Source organism: Bufo gargarizans, chromosome 3 (genome assembly GCF_014858855.1).
Source record: "Bufo gargarizans isolate SCDJY-AF-19 chromosome 3, ASM1485885v1, whole genome shotgun sequence".
Classification (NCBI taxonomy): domain Eukaryota; kingdom Metazoa; phylum Chordata; class Amphibia; order Anura; family Bufonidae; genus Bufo; species Bufo gargarizans.
Genome location: NC_058082.1, coordinates 281,294,548 through 281,313,733, shown reverse-complemented (window position 1 = coordinate 281,313,733; position 19,186 = coordinate 281,294,548). Strand labels below are relative to the sequence as shown.

The window sequence follows — 19,186 nt, the reverse complement described above, 5'->3', positions numbered from 1 at the left end:
AAAGTAGAACGGGTTTAGTTGCCCAAAGCAACCAATCATATTCCACCTTTAATTTTTGGTAGCGCCTTTGGAAAATGAAAGGTGGAATCTAATTGGTTGCTATGGGCAATTAAGCCAGTTCTACTTTACACCAGTTTGATAAATGTCCCCAATAGTTTGTGCAGGACTGCCACTAGGTGAAGAAAGCTGAAAGTAGAGTTGCATGGCTAGTATTGAGTTCAGTGGGCATCATAGAAAGCTAGTTACACTTTTATTACTTTTAAATATGCAAAAGGGTATAAAGAGCTTAATATTCCACTTGATGTTACCAGTCATTCATGTCCAATTTGCTATAATTCTCCTGCTTATGTTCGGTAACAGGGGTACAATTCAACTTTTTTTTTATTTGCTTAATATATTTTCTAGTGTATTTCAGAATATACAGCAAATAATTGAGTGAGCTGAGGAAAATACAGTGTGTTTTTTTTTTCCTGTCATTAGAAAATGAACTCCATGGCCAGTACTGAATTATGATGTTTGCAAAAGGAAAGACCCAAATCATGTGTCAATCCTGAGACTTGAGTAGAAGTGAATGGGGGAAATGTTTCCTTGTCCTGGTTGCCATTCACTTCATGCACTGAAACTAGTGAAATGCATGGCTGAATATATTCCTAGTAGCACAGCTGCTGCATAACCGTAGAGAAATGGAGCCCACCTTCATTATTCATCAGGTGTCCCCCACATTCTGAAAAATGGTTAATGTTGGTTTTCTGTTAATATGTCCCAAGCATGATGTCTGCAAATATTGCCCACATTTACTAATGTAACCACACCTACCCATTGTCGTAAACTGTACTTGGTTTATTTTGGCTTAGAGAAATCGTCTGCACCTAGCTTGCCGGAGGGGAAGGGAGTGCTTAAAGGGGTTGTTTTTATTGACTACCTATCCATAGAATCTATCATCAATATCAGAATGGTGGCGGTCTTACACCCGGCACCCCCGCTGATCAGCTGTTTTGAAGGTGTGGGCCGTTCCAGCGCGACACCCCCTTCATTGTTTACCTACTCAACAACGAACAGGTAAACAATGAAGAAGGGGCAGCGCTGGCATGGTGCTTGCCTTCTCTTTAAACAGCTGATCGGTGGGGGCGTCTGACCCCTGCTGATCTGATATTGATGACCTATCCTGAGGATAGGTCATCAGTAAAAATTAATTGGACAAACCCCTTTAAAGGGAATGGGTCAACCACCAAAATTGCATCATAAATGAAGTCAACCAATAGTTGGTATAAAGTTAGACAAAAGTGTCTAGTCAGATTTATCATCCACATCTGTAATTAATTTGGTTCATGTCTAGTACAGCCTGTCTAGGTTTACAGCATCTAGATTCTAGGGTAGGGATCAGCAACCTTTTGGTCCAGCTGCTGGTGAAACTAAGACTCCCAGCATGCACACCTCCTTGGCTGTTCTCAGAACTCCCAAAGGAGTGAATGGAGCTGGGAGTCGTAGTTTCACAACAGCTGGAGGGCCGGAGGTTGCTGATCCTTGTTCTAGGGCATTAGTAAATTAAGATATCTTGCTTTTTAACAATGTCCTGCAGTGTAAGGTACTATATGCAGGAGTTAAGTATTTGTGGTGAGAAATCTCTGCTACTGCCTTACTTATGGAAGGAAAGCAGGGTCCAGTGAATGACCACACTCGGAAAGGTAGGTTTATGTTATGTATAAATTTACGACTGCCATACTATCTACGCACTTGTCATATAAAACTGCTTTATACCGCAGAATAGGGTGAACATCTCGTTCTATTCGTGTTGAAAGGTCAGTAAATCTGGCCATAGACTTCAGAGAAACTGCCAACTACCATCACTACCTCCAAGGATTGCCATGTTGTTTCATGAAAGTGATTGCCCATAGACAAATAATCTGTTGCAATTTAGATCTTTCATGTTACATTTTGACAAGATCGTTGTAACGTGAGTCTTGCCCCAAACATTGCTCATGGGCTGAATCTTAGGCAATCTTCCTTGTGAAGGCACATGACATCTGTGGTTAATGTTAAAGCTTGTTAGATCTTGTGCTTGGGTCATAAACCATCCTCTGTACCAAGGTTTGTGGTGTATGAGAATACTGCCACACAATACTGTGTCTATGAGAGCATTAGTAGCATAATGAATTATTCAAAATCGTACAAAGAAGAATGTTCTTGAAAAACCTCAAAAGGAAAGGTATGTTTATTAGGATTAAAAAATGATTAAGACAAAATCCATAACCAGTAGTGAAATCTAAGTATTGTAAAGCAATATAGGAATCGCATAGGAATAACGTTTTGAACATTCAGTGTTGTCAGCTCTTATCCATACCTTCTACCAACTAAAAGTAATCCACATGTAAAGAGTATTAACCTCTAGTATTCAGAGCACTTGGACCCTTTCTAAGGGTACTTTCACACTTGCGTTTTTCTTTTCCGGCATAGCGTTCCGTCACAGGGGCTCTATAGCGGAAAAGAACTGAGCAGGCATATCCCCATGCGTTCTGAATGGAGAGTAATCCGCTCAGGATGTCTTCAGTTCAGTCGTTTTGACTGATCAGGCAAAAGAGAAAACCGTAGCATGCTACGGTTTTACCTCCGGCGAGAAAAACTGAAGACTTGCCTGAATGCCGGATCCGGCATTGTTTCCCTATAGGAATGTATAAGTGCCGGATCCGTCCTTCCGGTCTGCGCATGCCGGATCCGTTTTAACGGATGACACCGGAAAGACTGATCCAGCATTTCAATGCATTTTTTCGACTGATCAGGCTTTTTAAAGGGAAGCTGTCACCTGGATTTTGGGTATAGAGTTGAGGACATGGGTTGCTAGATGACCGCTAGCACATCCGCAATACCCAGTCCCTATAGCTCTGTGTGCTTTTATTGTGTAAAACAAATTAGTTGATACATATGCAAATTAACATAAGAGGCATATCTTACTTGTGTGACCAAAGAAGAGTCATATTTTCAAGCTCTGACTCATCTCAGGTTAATTTGCATATGTATCAAATCTGTTTTTATACACAATAAAAGCACACAGAGCTATGGGGACTGGGTATTGCGGATGTGCTAGCGGCCATCTAGCATCCCATATCCTCGGCTCTATACCCAAAATCCCGGTGACAGGTTCCCTTTAAGACTGATCAGGATCCTGACTAATGCCATCAGTTTGCATACGTTTTGCCTGATCCGGAACTGCTTGCCGGATCTCTGCCGCAAGTGTGAAAGTACCCTAAGCTAAAAGTTATCACATATCGAGTTGGTGTGATGCGTTTTTGTCCAAAATAGTTTTCCATGCAGATTTTTTAGCTAAAGCCAGGAATGGATATGGAACGAGACTATTCATCAGTCTTTACTATTTTTGTCCTTCCTTTCATAACAATTCCTGGCTATGACTCTAAAAAGTGCATCAAAATGCTTGTGTGACTTCAGCCAAAGTGTGTTTTGTTTTTTTCCCCCTGCTTGGCATGCTGGTATATATATATATATGTAAAAAAGTTTTTTGAATGAACTGGTTGTAAACCCCACTGCACAGGTGCTTTACAGAAAAACTACCTCCCGTCTGTGCAAGAAAGAACTATGAAAAGTCTGCTTTATTTTTACATAGGATGCTTTGTTTCCATGCAGCAATCGGGCATTGGGTTTTACTCTTTATTACTTTGTAGAATATTTTCTCAAATGTAAATCTGCCATTTTCATAAATATATAGCTTAAGTAAATCTGAATACTTCATAGAGCAGTCTGTCTCTTTATTCCACATCGTAGTACAAAGTCAATCATACCTACTCTACATGTTGTATCACAGAAATGGTTCAGTAGAGGGGTTATCCCATCAGGACATTTATGCGGTATCCACAGGATATGACAAATGTCCTATAGGTGCAGGTCCCACCTATTGGACCAGCTCCTATCTGTCCATTCGTGGATTGCTCTTCATTTATTGCAGCAAGCGACAGGGTGCCATTCTTGAGATAGGGCAGGCAACATAGGTAGGACCTGCCCTATCAGACATTTGTCACATCCTCAAAAGAAAAAGTTTATATACAGTAAGATTTGCCGCTTTCTAATATTTTGTCTGTAGCTGACAACCATGCTACTGGTTGATGAGGGCAAATGGTCCAAAATGAAAACTGACACTGAGTAAGGGTTCATTGGGCCTTTGCATAGATGGCTGCTGGGGAACTTGAGGAACATGCATCAAAGTTTCCCCTATGAGGTCATCACCCTTGGAATACTGCAAGTGCTACACCTGTTGTGTTCAGAAGTAGCGTTGATCCCATAGAAGTGAGTGGAATCGGCGCAGCAGTCGCTGGATTTTTTTGGGACTGCCGCAGTGATCCCATTCATTTCTATGGGATCACCACTACTCGCTGATCCTGGCCGTGACCAGTCTCACCGTGTAGTCCTAGCCTTACACAGTTAAAGAACTCCTGCAAAAATTTTGTATTCTCTGAGCTATAGAAAGGTACATGTAATTTTTTTTACCAGTGGCTGTATTTGTGAGTTATACCTCCCTTATGCTTCTCACTAGGGATGAGCGAATCGACTTCACAAGAAACATCCAAAGTCGATTCGCGTAAAACTTTGTTCCAATACTGTACAGAGCAGTAGTTCTGTACAGTATTAGAATGTATTGGCTGCGATGAGCCAACATTATTGCTTCATGAAGTCTTGTGAGAATTTGGGTAATTTTCATAAATTAACTTGTACTGTAAAAAAAACATTTCCCAAACTCTGGTTTGGTTCCAAGGTACCACTTGGAGTTCTACTTAGTCAGTGACATATACTGCCATGCATTACAGATAAGTCATCACAAGATATTGGGGGCAGATTAATCATTTTGTTTTGGCACTTCTGTAGTGTATAAAAAAAAATAATCAAACCTCTTTTCTACCAGTTTTCTGGTGTAAAACAACACTGAAATCTATGCCAGCCAGGGGTTGGCTTAGTTATCAGTATAGGTGCACAGACTGCCGGATGCTGCGCATATTTATGACGAGGCGTATGTTCCTGGTTTTCATAGACCGGTGTACGCAGCCGGTCTATAAGTTTGCCCTATGGTGTACACCATCTTAAGCATGGAAATGGATTTCAATGCCTGACATTACCTCCTTCTTCAAGGTAATAAGCCGTACCCGAGCAGCTAAGGGTGCTGCCACATGTCATGTCTGGGCTTTGGATGCAACAAAAAACGCATGTAGTTTTTGCAACAACATGCATGCATTTATGGTATTTTTTTTTTATTTTTATTTCACCACGTATGCTGATGCAAAAGACAGGTTTAGTTTTTTTTGCTGCACCAAAAATACAGTACAGTCATGACGTGTGGCAGCATGTAAAAAAAATTAGAGGTAAATTAACTGTAGCTACACCAGGATGTGGCATGCATACTTGGACACGTAGCATACCATGGGAAATGCTTCTGTGTGCTTAAAGGGACACTGACAGGCCCAATTAGCATATTGAGTTATATATATCACAGTACAGGTCATATAAAGTGTATTAGAATCATGTAAGTATCCCCCATGCCCACCTTATAAATACGGAAATATAAAGTTTTATAACTTGCCTGTCTCCTCACCAATCTGCCCAAGGGGTGGCGTTTCATCTGAAAATGCGCCCAGCCAGCCGCTCCTAACTGCTGTTCTGAAGCCCCTGCCCTGCTCATCAATATTCACGTGGCTGGGCGGCGGCTACAACTCTCCAGGTCTCGATCCTGCGCATGGGCAATCGAATCCTCCTGGCATCGTTCGTGTGTAATCTTCGGCGCCTGTGCCCCGCCGTGGTTAGATCGCGCCTGCGTACACACCCTGCCTGCGTCCCCGAGCCTCTGCCTCATGCGCCTGAAGCGCTGCTGCTATGAACAGATGTGGATGCTGCTGATCCAGTAGTAGGGGTCCTGGATATGAATCAAAAAAGTCCCCAACTAGCATAGAACAAGGTCTGTATGGTTGGTTAGCTTAATCAGGATGTGGTTGTACCGAGGGGTCATGGTAACCAGTCAGAGCTCTGTGGGGGCTCCAATCAGAAAGCAGAGGGAGCCACATCCCTCTTCCTTACCTTACTGATGCCATGATTGGTGTTGATTGTGGCCTCTGTGGGTTTAAATTACAAGGTTTGGCTCATACACTATTCTCCATCATTGCAGCTGGCACCAGGTATGGAGCAGGCCCACGCAATACAATTGTAGGCACATAATGCCATACATGCACAGTATTATGCCATAAGGGGTTAATGCCAAGACAACATTGGCAAAGTGACAGCAACATGTATGGTTATGAATAAAAGGATTGTAGCCAGTGGTAACAGCCTGTTTAAAAACACTGCATGGGATTTTATTTTATACTTTTTAAATTAAAACTATTATACACTTCTGTCTGATGGTGTGTATGTACACATGGTGGTACTGGACAAAGCAATGGCTTATTTTTACAATCAGTCCAAAGGTTTGGCATTTGCCCCAAAGAATGAAGTCAGTATTTATACACACGGTGGTATTTGAAAGCAATGTTTTTTTTGGGAGTAGCAACATGCTTGGTATTATTTTTAAAGAAACTACATTTAATCCTGGTTAGCAGCAGCAGCAGCAGCAACAAGGTATGGAATATGATGGACCAGGCCGATGTGCTGCTTCATAGGAGCAGTAATGCAGCAGTACAGTATGGAACCTGTTCCAGGTATTTGCCAGAGAACGTGCACACTGAACTAGGGGTGGGCGATATGGTGTAAAATCAATATTCCTATATAATTTTAAGCATATGTGATATATTGTTTTCTATATTGGGGGGGCTGTTTAGTTATTAACAATTAGCCTCCTTAAGGGCTAGAACCCTTGTCATATTCACCCTAATAGATCTCTACTAGGGTGAATAGGCCTTTACACTCTCCCTGCTGCCTTGTGCACACAGTGTACTAGGTGCTGAGCAAATATGCCAATTTTGCCTTTTAGAGCTTTGCTGTAAAAGGCAAATGTAGTTTTTACCTGTTTCCAAAAGCATGGCTATCCAATTTTGCTTGAAGCCAGCAATATGCAAGCAACTAAGCATGATGTTTGCCATATCTTTGGCCTGGCTGGGTAACCGCCTACACATGCGAGTCTCCAACAACCGCATGCCAGCAAGCAAGATGTGGAAGCTGTTCTTCCACCATCCTGTTTTCCTGCTGTTATCCCTACTCACAAATCAGATTTTTTTCTGACCCCCACCTTAGAGAGATGGCTCCGCCCCAGGACAGGAAACCTGCAGCATAAAAAGGTGGAGCCTCTCTCCCACATCAGTGAGTTTCCAGAGCGGACTCCCCCTTACATTAGTTTAAATCTGATACATATATACACTTTTTTGCGACACCCGTGAACACACGGCACCACACCAAAAGGGAGGGCATAAAGAGGTGCTGTTGTGGGGTCAGGAAAATCTGATTACCAGTAAGTGTAATCATCATTTTCCTCCTCCCCCACGACAGCACCTTGGAGAGAGATTTCAGAGATCATCCTCAGGGTGGGTGACTGTTCCCAAGACCTTTGTGCCAAAGAGTAGGTCAGAAATAGAATCAAGCTAAAGCCTATAGTGCTTATAGAAAGTGGACGGAGAAGACCAGGTAGCTGCCCGACAAATCTGTTCTATGGATACGCTGGCCCTTTCCGCGCAGAAAGTAGAGACTGCCCTAGTGGAGTGTGCCCTCACAGAAACAGGAGGAGAAACACCAGATACTGAATATGCCAAGGATATAGCTTCTCTGATCCAGCAGGCAATAGCTGCCTTAGAGGCCATATTACCTTTCCTAACCCCACCGAATAGTACAAATAAGGCAGAAGATTTTCTCCAATCTTTAGTTACGTCCAGATACTGCAAAATACACCTCTTGACATCAAGGGACTGCAGCTCCTTCTCTCTCATCTTTCGGTTCTGAAAAGAAAGCTGAAAGAACTACCTCCTGAGCTCTATTTGACCTAGAAGGGACTTTCGGCTTAAAACCGGGATTTGATCTCAGCACTACCCTATCCTCTCGGATAGACATAAAATGGGGGTTAATGGAGAGGGCTTGAATCTCACCAACCCTCCTGGCTGACATTAAGGTTACTAACAAAACCAGCTTAAGGGTAAGCAATTTAACTGAGCAAGAATCTAGTGGCTCAAAAGGATGTTTGGTTAAGGCATTCAATACTAAGTTAAAGAGGACCTTTCCCCTTTGAAAACATTGTGAACGAAGTATGCTGAGGTTTTTTTTCTCCCAGGCTGTGAGCTGTGCACTGCAATTGGCCAGCGCTGCAGCCTAGGAGAAGGAGACGCTCACAGGACAAGGCCAGACACCGCCTACTATAACTTAGAGGGTGAACATACCGGAGGGCATAACAGGAGAACGGAGCCGCGTCCGGGGATAATAGTAGGTGCAGTGAGATCCCCGGGCGCCGCTCTCCATGGCAGCATACTTCGTTCACAATGTTTTTCAAGGTGAAAGGTCCTCTTTAAGATCCCAGGGAGGAAATCTGGTGCCCTGCACCGGCCTCACCCTGTCAACTGCCTTAAAAAACCTAACCACCCATGGGTCCATGGCCAAACTCCTTCTCCCTAGGACTGACACCTGCACCTTCAGTGTACTCTTTGCTAACCCAAAGGACAAGCCTCTCTGGAGGAATTCTAACACCTGTACAACTGAAAATTCTAACGGCCAAGAAACTATCTATCTAAAGGATAGGAACTTTCTCCAGACTCGCACATACATAACGTTCGTCACCTCTTTCCTACTTTTCAGAGTGGAAACAACTTCCTTTGAAAATCCCTGACTGGCTAAAAATGACCTTTCAAATTCCACGCCGAAAGGTGTAGACTCTACCTCTGGGTGGAATACTGGACCCTGCGACAACAGGTTTGGGATCCCTGGCAGAATCCATGGGTCTGAAACAGACATGGCTCTCAAAAGGGAAAACCATGCCCTATTCGAATCACTCTCGCTTCCTCGTACCTGATCTTCCTTATCACTAGTGGAATTAACTGTAGAGGGGGAAAGGCATATCCTAGAGGGACGTACCATCTCTGGAGGAAGGCATCAACTCCAGATGGGTACTCTCTTGGACTGAGGGGAAAATAACTTTTCGACCTTCCTGTTTTCCCTTGTGGCGAACATGTCTACTGATGGAAGACCTCATAAATCCACGATCTGGAAAAAATACCTCTGGATTCAGAGACCATTTTCCCTGACGTAACCTGTGACGACTCAAGAAATCTGCTTGAGAATTCTTGACTCCTCTTATGTGTATTGCTGAAAGATGTAGAACTCTCCCTTCTATTTCTTCGAAAATCCATTCCGTCTCCCTCCGTAAGGAATCTGACCTGGTTCCCCCCTGATGATTGAGGTACAAGATGACCGCCCGATTGTCAGACATTACTCTCACATGCCTGTTCTGGATCATTGGTAGAGCTGCTCTCAAAGCTAATAAGACCGCCCGTAGCTCTTTCAGATTTGAAGAAAAATGTCTCCGACCCTGGGACCATTCTCCCTGAAAAATCTAATCCTGCACATGAGCCCTCCCCCATCCCCAGAGGCTGGCGTCTGTAGTTACTACTACTGGTCCTGGAAAGGACCAGAGAACTCCCCGAGTCAAATTCTTTGCTTCCTTCCACCAGTTCAGGGATGAAAGCGTTGGATCTGATAGCTTTATAAATCGACACCAGGGAAGTCCCTGCCCGTTCCGTGGTGGCCAGGATCTCTCCTTGTAGTTGCCGAGAGTGCCTCTGAGGCCACTGGACTGCTGGCATACAGGATGTCAGAACTCCCAAAATGGACATAGCTTTCCTTATGGACAAGGCCTCTCCTGACTGAACCCTCTGAACTGCCTCCTGAACCCCGGCAACTTTCTCCACTGTGAGGAAAGTTCTCTCCTGTCTGGAATCCGGTACCAGACCCAAGAAAACCTGACTTGTGGCTGCATCCTGGACTTCTGGAAGTTCAATACCCATCCTAAGGACTGCAGTACATCCATCACCCAATTCCGTGCCATGACACGTCTTCCGAGACTGGGCCAACACCAGAAAATCGTCCAGGTAAGGCATGAACGCGATATTCTCCTTTCTGATAAAGGAAGCCATCTCCGCCCCTGCCTTGTAAAAGATCCAAGGCGCCATTGAGAGGCTGAAGGGTAGTGCCTGGAACTGAAGGTGAAGAACACCGAAATCGGCTCTTAGCCACCCTGAGGAATCTCTGGTGGTCTGGATGTATCAGGATATGATGGTAGGCATCCTTGAGATAAAAGATAGATAGCTGACCTGATAGTCTTGATTTAGAATTTTCTGGCCCTCAGAAATTTGTTCAGGTGCTTTAGATTTATGATCATCCGGTATGACCCATCTGGTTTCTTCACTAGGAACAGAGTAGAATAGAAACCTCTCCCTAGCGCAAACTTTGTTAATTTTTTTTTTAGTTCTTGCATTAGTGTGAGAGAAGATCTCAAGATCACAAATCTTTCTGCGCGATATTTCATGAATTCCAACTTTAGCCCTTCCTGCAGAAGTCCCACCAGCCATTTTCCTGCAATCTTCTCCCAAGCAGGTAGGAAGAACTTTAATCTTCCCCCTACTGGGATCATGGCGTCATTGCTTTCCCCGTTTCTCTGCACAAGCAGAGGCTGATCTGAACAAAAAAAAAAAAAAAAAAAAAACACGTATTCCCAGATTTAAGCCTTGCTCCCTGCTCTCTGTCTCCCGTCTGCTTTTTACTCTGGAATCTGGACAGGTTCCGAAAAGGCTGTTTATATTGCTTAAACTGGGTAAAGGACTCCTGAGGGAAAAAAAAATTCTGTCTGCAGCCTTTTCAAGCAAAGAGTCTAGTTCTGACCCAAAAAGAAATTGGCCATCACAGGGAATGCCACATAGCCCCAGTTTTGAAGGCATATCTCCTCCTGTCCAATTTTTAAGCCACAAGGCCCGGCGTGCAGAATTAGAAAGGGATGCGGCTCTGGCCTCCAGCCTCACCACATCCACTGAGGCATGCGCAATAAAGTCTGCAGCCTTTTGGAAAGTAGGTATGGATGCTAACTGCTCCCTAGGACATCTGTCCATGATCTGCCCCTCCAGTCTATCCAGCCACAGAGACAAATGACCTTGCCGCTACACTAGGCCTGAATGCAGCCGCAGAAGACTCCCAAGTAATTTTTAAGTGAAGAATCTATTCTTTTGTCTAAAGGGTCTATAAAAAAAAAAAAAAAATATTCCTCAAAAGGCAAGGAGGATCTCTTAGAAATTTTTTAAATAGCTACATCTAGTCTCGGGGCTTTATCCCAGGATGTAATGCTTCTTCCGCAAAGGGGTACTTCCGTTTAAAGGTCTTTGAAATAAATGGCTTATTTGGCTTTTCCCACTCTTTTTCCATTACCACTAAAATAGACTTCTGAACTGGGAAACATCTACACTTCCTTTCCCCAAGACCCTCAAATACAGAATCCTCCACTGATCTATCCTCCCTGGTGTCCTCTAACACCAGGGTAGATCGAATAACTTTGTAACTTGTCCGTATCTTCTGCTGGGAATAGGAACTTCCTTTCTCTCGCTTCATCCTCTGAAGAGGAGGAATCATCAGAGTCCCCATCCAGAGAATGAGACTCGCTGTCTTCTGACTCCACATCAGACTGCTGCCTCACCGCTCTTCTCTTTCTACCAGCTTTCAGGAAAACTTTAACTTCAGACATAAGTCTTCAAATCCCTCAGAATACCCAGAGTCTCTTCCGCCAGTTTTTTCAATTCACTGCTGACAGAGCTTCTTAGCATACAAAGATGTCAGCAAACATTTGCAGATAGGGCATTCCTTATTCTTTTTCTTGGCCACCACTTTTTTAGGCACAGTCTAAGAAAAGGAAACATACCCATATCTAAGGAAACAGCCTTAACCCTTTAAGGACCAAACATTAGAACTCACAATACCGGTGGCAGGATCTCAATGTCTGCGCCTTCAGACCTCCTTTCCTCTTCATTATAGTAGGTAACCCTGCATACAACATTGCAAACAGTTACCATGTGCCACCAAAGTGCCTCTCTCACCTGAGAGATCCACTGTATCCTGCAGACGCACCATGCCACAGACACCACTGAGACAGAACTTCTGCTGTCTATCACCGGACTTCACTCCGACACCCTGAATGCAGCTGCAGAAGACTCACACGTCCGGATCGCTGCCATACCTGCTAGCTTTTAAAAGATGCAGAGAATGCCAAACTTCCAGTCATCTGAACGTATCGAGTCCCTGGATGACGCCATCACTGTGCGCCCGCGTCTGGGCTGCTCTGCGCTTCTGCTGGGGCCTTCTGGCCACACTCCACGGTGGTGCGGTCCTCCTCACCTGAGGGACCGACACCTTCTGCCTGCTGCGGACTCCTACCGTCGCCGCTCGCACCTATTCCTTCAACCCCACACCTATGGGAGAGGAATCGTAAGGCAGGTAAAAAAAAAAAAAAAAAGACTGCCATCAGTGACCCTCCAGTAACTACCAGGGCTTCTAGGTCAGGACAAACCAAACTGCAGGCTTCCTGCACCAGGACAGGAAACCTCACTGAGGTGGGAGAGTGGCTCCACCTTTTTATGCTGCAGGTTTCCTGTCCTGGGGGTGGAGACATCTCTCTAAGGTGCTGTCGTGGGGAGGGGAAAATATGCATTAAGGATAAGCGTGTGGTGTAAGAACCAGACCTGCACAAAGTTGGAGATAAGTGTTCAGCGAGGTGAGCGTTGCATGCTTCATCCAAAACTTTGGCTTAATACTGTGCAGAGATCTGTCTCCATACAATATTAGAATGTATGGGCTACAATGAGCTGAAGTTAATTACTCACAAAGTCACAAGTGACTTCGTTGAATAACTTCGGTAGTTTATTTTTAAGTGAAAAACTACTTTAACCTCTTAAGGACATAGGGTACATAGACATATGTACATGTACGCCCTGTGTGTTTTCGATCACTGCCGTGCGGCTGGCAGTTGTTGGAACCCGGTGTCTGCTCAAATCATTGAGACCTGCGGTTTGCTGCGATTTCTGCAGTTTCTGACCGCGGGGGATCAGAAACTTTAGTATTGCTAAGAAATATATGCATCCTCATTCTAAAAATGTTTCTACATTCGCTATTTAGTTTTGTGGAACACCTAAAGGGTTAACATAGTTTGTAAAGTAACTTTTGAATACCTTGAGGGGTGTAGTTTCTTAGATGGGGTCACTTTTTTGGAGTTTCTAGTCTAGGCTACATCAGGGGGGCTTCTAATGGGACATGGTGTAAAATAAAAAACTGTCCATCAAAATCTGCCTTCCAGAAACCGTATGGAGTTCCCTTCGTTCTATGCCCTGCCGTGCGGCTATATAGCCATTTACGACCACATATGGGGTGTTTCTGCAAACTACAGAATCAGGGCCATAAATATTGAGTTTTGTTTGGCTGTTAACCCTTGCTTTATTACCGGCAAAAGGGATTCAAATTGAAATTTTGCCCAAAAATGGGTGTTTTGGCACCGTTTGTTTTATATTTTTAACACCGTTCATTCGAGGCGTTTGGTCAAATGTTATTTTTATAGCGACGACTTTTACACACGCGACGATGCCCAATATGTATGGCTCTCAGACTTGAGACACTAAGCAGGCATCCTAACAAACTGCGGCCCTCCAGATGTTGTAAAACTACAATTCCCACCATGCCCTGCTGATGGCTGTAGGTTGTCTGGGCATGCTGGGAGTTATAGTTTTACAACATCTGGAGGGCCGCAGTTTGAGGATGGCTGCTCTAAAACTAATATTTTTTTGGGAAAAAAAAATTTGTTTCTGTGTCTCCAAAGTCTAAGAGCCATAGTGTTTTATGTTCTCTAGTGGACTGTTGGGGATTATAAAAATTTAGTACTCCATGGAAGTGTGATACTCCCTGAAGCAATCGATAACGCAGAGGCCCGGATGATCGGGGCACGTGTCACATTGAGTGGTGGTGTCCTTCCGTATCCCCCTCTTGTGACACACTCTGCATCTTTTTTGGGTTCGTCCCTTCTTTCCAGTATGGGGGACCACACCTGGAAAGTGTTGGCCAGGGACGATCCGGGCGCCTCCAGTTCCCGAGGTACTCCGGCCTGCTCTTTCCCGGTCCGAAAAGATCAGGTCTTTGAGGACTGCCTCATAGAATTGGAGGAATGTCCCTGTGCTGCCAGCGCTTCGGGATAGTACAAAAGAGTTGTACATGGCAACCTGCACCATGTAGACCACAACTTTTTTGTACCATGCCCGGGTTTTGCGCATGGCATTATATGGCGTGAGGACTTGATCAGAGAGATCAACTCCTCCCATATACCGATTGTAGTCGACGATACAATCGGGCTTGAGGACCGTTGCCGTGGTACCTCGCACAGAGACTGGGGTGGTGCTGTTACAGTGGATTGTGGACAGCATAAGGACATCCCTCTTGTCCTTATACCTGACCAGCAACAGGTTTCCACTGGTAAGTGCACGGGTCTCACCCCTGGGGATAGGTACCTGGAGGGAGTGGGCAGGAAGGCCGCGCTGATTTTTCCGCACGGTCCCACAAGCGAACGTGGATCTGGCGGCAAGGGACCTGAACAAGGGAATGCTGGTATAAAAGTTATCCACGTACAAGTGGTAACCCTTATCCAGCAGTGGGTGCATAAGGTCCCACACGAGTTTCCCGCTAACACCCAGAGTGGGGGGTTGAATACGGGAATCTCGCCCCTCGTACACACGAAATTTACCCTGAGGTACTCTCACAAATTTTGTATAGCTTCACGCCATACCTCGCCCGCTTTGTGGGAATGTATTGGCGGAAACTGAGTCTCCCCTTGAACGCAACGAGAGACTCATCAACCGCGACCTCCCTTCCAGGTACGTACGCCTGCTGAAATGTGGCCCCAAAGTGATCGATGACCGGCCGTATCTTATACAGCCGGTCATAGGCAGGATCACCTCGGGGTGGACATGCTGCATTATCTGAATAATTCAGACATTTCCGGATGGCCTCAAACCGGGAGCGTGTCATGGCCGTACTGTACAGTGGGGTCTGGTAGAGTATGTCCCCACTCCAGTAATGCCTGACACTGGGTTTTTGCACTAGACCCATATGCAGCACGAGGCCCCAAAATGGTAGGGGGGGGGGGGGGGGGGGCAGCAAGTGGCAGGAGGGGCTCTGGGGTCTGATAGATGGATCAAAAAAGCTGTGTGTAAAAGTTTTTTTTTTTTTCCCCCTAACTTTTCCCTTCTTTCCCTTCCTAATGGTGCCTCTCCCTCACTGACCCTAACCTACCTGGGTGGCGATGGGTGCAGGAGGGTGATGGATGCCGATTAGGGGGACACAGGAGCTGGTGCTGGACGATGCTGCACGGTCAGGGTGCTGGACAGGAAGAGGAGGGGAGAGAGGAGCGCAGGAAGTTTGAATCTCGCACCTCTCTCCCCTGCACCGCCTCCTCAAATCCTCGGACTGCGATTGGTGGTGTAAAATTACGCCACCGATCGCAGTCTTTTTCCGGTTCATCGGGTCACAGGACACCCGAATGGACCGGAAACGCAGAAAACTGCAGGTCTGAATGGACCTGCGGTTTTCTGCGATCGTCTATACGGGATGATTTCAGCCAGCATCCCGTTCCGATTAACCCCGCGGCGCCGGAATCGCGAATTAAAGCCATGATTAAGGATTCGGGAAACATGCCGTACCGATACGTCATGGGTCCCTAAGGGGTTAATGCTCGTGGAACACCGCAAGGGTTAAAGTTTGTAACATCAGTTTTTAATAATTTGAGGGGTGTAGTTTCTAAAATTGGGACATTTATGGGTGGTTTCCATTAGGTAAGCCTCACAAAATCACTTCATAACTGAATTGGCGTTTTACAAAAAATGGTTTTGAAAATTCTAGAAAATGTGAATTGCTTCTAAAATTCTAAGCCTTCTAACGTCCTAAGAAAATAAAATTACATTTACAAATTGATAGCAAGATAAAAGTAGATATAGGGTTAATGTTGATTGATAACTATTTTATGAGGCATTATCTGTCTTAAAAGTAGAGAAATTCAAATTTGAAAAATAGTGAATTTTTGCTATAATGGGCATCACAGAAAGTAATCTCCAAATAGGTTGAAAAGGTAAAAGCATCCCATAGTTATTACCACATACAGTGACATGTCAGATTTGCAAAAAAAATGGCCTGGGCAGGAAGGTGAAAACTGGCCTGGGTTAAAGCTGAACTCTCAGACACTATAGAACAGGAAGAAAAAATTTTTTTATTCCACCAACCATTTCACAAGCCTTGTGTCAAATACAAACATGTTCAGTACAATACAATATGTAGGGAAATTGTCAAAGTGTGTTTTCAATTGAAAAGATAACTTAGATCAGGCATGCTCAACCTGCGGCCCTCCAGATGTTGTAAAACTACAACTCCCAAGATGCCCTGCTGTAAGCTGATAGCTGTTTGGGCATGCTGGGAGTTGTAGTTTTGCAACAGCTGGAGGGCCGCAGGTTGAGCATGCCTGACTTAGATGAAAAGCAGCAACTTCACACTGTGGAAGTCTGCACTGGTAAATAAAAGAAAAAATATATATATGACAAAACATCTAAGATCCTTGTGCTTCCAATTCAGAAGGTTGTATGTCTGGCTCCTCATCATTATAAATATTCTCCGCCTGAAAAACAAAGCAAAGTAACTTGTAGGCAAAATTCACACGATAATTCCTGTCCTAACATTTGATATTCTGTAACAGATCTTAGAACTTCTACTGCTTTGAAATGTTCCTTATGTACAATTCCATATAAACTTACCATCTGCCAAATCTGCATAATGTTGTCTTCAGACACTGAACAGATAACCCAGGGCTCGTTTGGGTTCCAGCTGAAATCTGATATTTTTGCTGTGTGTCCTCCATGAATGAACTATTAAAAATAACAAAAACATTATAGCCCGTTGGTACAATTATACAATCAACCAAAGTATCAAAACTGAAACCTACCAGAAGTTCTGGGGGTCCATCCTCCGCATCTTCTGCAGATTGTTCCTCACCGATTTTACTAAAAATGAAAATCAAACAAACATACAAAAGATCACAGTTGTGTTAAGTATGATGAAAAAGAATTAAAAAAATTTAAATAAAACCGTATTGTCAATCTGTTGCGCTGGAAGTCACGCACAGACTCAAATTTATATTCATTGTATATCTTAAAAGATGTTGTCCCATGATATTTACTTCTACTCTTCAATAATAAAAGAAAACTATGGACTCAAACAGAAAATTTAGCTGCAATCCACATAGATTAATCTATGTAACATTTTGAAACTGGAAGATTGACTTCCCTCAGACTTGGGCTACATGCACACGACCGCTGTGTGTTTTGCGGTCTGCAAATTGTGGATCCACAAAATACAGATGGCATCCGTGTACATTCCACCATTTGCGGAACGGCGCGGACAGCCATTGATATAACTGCCTATTCTTGTCCACAAAACGGACAAGAATAGGACAGGTTATATTTTCTGGTGGACCACGGAACGGAGCAACGGATGCGGACAGCACACAGAGTGCTCTCCAAATCTTTTGCGGCCCCATAGAAGTGAATGGGTCCGCACCCGAACCGCAAAAACTGCGGCTCGGATGCGGACCAAAACAGTCTGTGCATGTAGCCTTAAATTGTGTACAGCAGACCAAAAACTGTTTGCAAAAAAGCTGTAATCGCTTATATGGAGAAGTAGCCAATACCCAACCCTGCATCCTGGGCAGTACCAGCAGGGAGGGGCCTTTGTCCCATATTCTGTCACATTTGAGTGAAGTAACATTTCTGCATGCAGTGCTATTTTTTAACACAGCAAAACAGTAGACAACTTAAGACCAGACAGACTACAGTCCGTGAAGTGTGGTGGACCCTTTCCCTAAATTTTGGAGTGCACAAAACACACATGGCCATTTAAATTCAACCCCCCCCCCCTTCTATCAGTACCTCAAATCCCAGACATTTAGTCTGCGATCAGTTCCACTTGAAGCTAGGATAGTTTCATTATGAGGTGACCAGTGAACCTAGTAAGGAGATAATATAAAATTATTATAAGCCATACACACAACTAACAAGTAGTCTGAGACTGTGTACCAATATGAACTTAAAAGTGATGGTGCTCTCACCTGAAATATCTCGTCTTTATGGGATTCAAACGAATGAAGTTTGAGTTTTAGGTTCCGGAGATCCCACAGGGCAACAGTCTAGAAAAGAAAACACATGCACATAATGCCCTAAAACACATTTGCAAATATTGGGGACAGATTTATGATTACACATTTGCCAGAATTCTGAAGTTACATGCCTTGCAACACATTAAATTGGGTTTTTTGTTATGTCCAACCATTTGCCAGTAGCAGGCTGCAACGGGAAAGAGCCTCCCTAGCATTTTAAACCCCAATGAACACTGCACTTTGTACAACTTCAGTGTGTACTCCCCAAATGAAATTCCATAACAAGTACTTAGTGTTAAGTACTTAGGCTGTTAAGTCATTACAGCCTACACACACTATTTTAAGTCTGTGTGTGCTATGGACCCCTCAAGGAACCACAGAACTAAGTAGCATGAAGTGCACACAGAAAAATGGACACTTCTCAGAACATGGACTAGGAGACCACCGGTTGCCAGGTCAGTGTCCCACACGAATGTCACTCAGTGTTAAAAACAGTCCATTTAACGCAGCCCGCGACATGGACTATCTTTAATACAGATGTATGAATATCATAAAGGGAAAAAGAAAATCTGTAGTAGGGGCCACGTTTTAATACACAGTCATAGTGTCCATATTTCATGCAAAATGCACCAAGACCTATGAGGTCTCTAACAGGTCTACAGCCAAGCAGGAAGGTGATTCTTCTAAACAGAATGATTTTAATTCTTGAAAAACATATTAAACAGACAACCGTAATGCAAACCTTATCAGCAGATCCAGTAGCTAGGATAAATTCACTATATGGATTGAAGGACAAGCAGTTGACTTCAGCAGTGTGTGCGTCCACTGAATGACTTGGTTTAGATGTTGTATTTGATCGTGTGTCCCATCTGGTGGAGAAAAAGCATTAATAAGTATTTTGGGCAATAAACATCCAACGGTTGAATTACTTCAGAAACTTGCAGTATAATATTGATTGCCTGGAGCTAAAAAAAAAAAAAAACACCAGTGCAGACCCAACAATTTCACCAG

The 19,186-nt window shown here is 44.0% G+C and overlaps 1 protein-coding gene across 1 annotated transcript in view; it reads right to left on the bottom strand.

Annotated features, from left to right (window-relative positions):
- Window positions 1-16,220: 16,220 nt before the first annotated feature.
- RBBP7 (RB binding protein 7, chromatin remodeling factor) overlaps window positions 16,221-19,186 on the bottom strand; it is a 36,879-nt gene continuing 33,913 nt past the window's right edge. The window contains exons 7-12 of the mRNA XM_044284961.1: window positions 18,918-19,044; window positions 18,128-18,205; window positions 17,949-18,025; window positions 16,967-17,024; window positions 16,779-16,889; window positions 16,221-16,642 (exon numbers count right to left, since the gene is read on the bottom strand). Coding sequence (XP_044140896.1) covers window positions 16,574-16,642; window positions 16,779-16,889; window positions 16,967-17,024; window positions 17,949-18,025; window positions 18,128-18,205; window positions 18,918-19,044 — 520 coding nt within the window. The 3' untranslated portion in view covers window positions 16,221-16,573. The remainder of the gene's footprint in view (window positions 16,643-16,778; window positions 16,890-16,966; window positions 17,025-17,948; window positions 18,026-18,127; window positions 18,206-18,917; window positions 19,045-19,186) is intronic.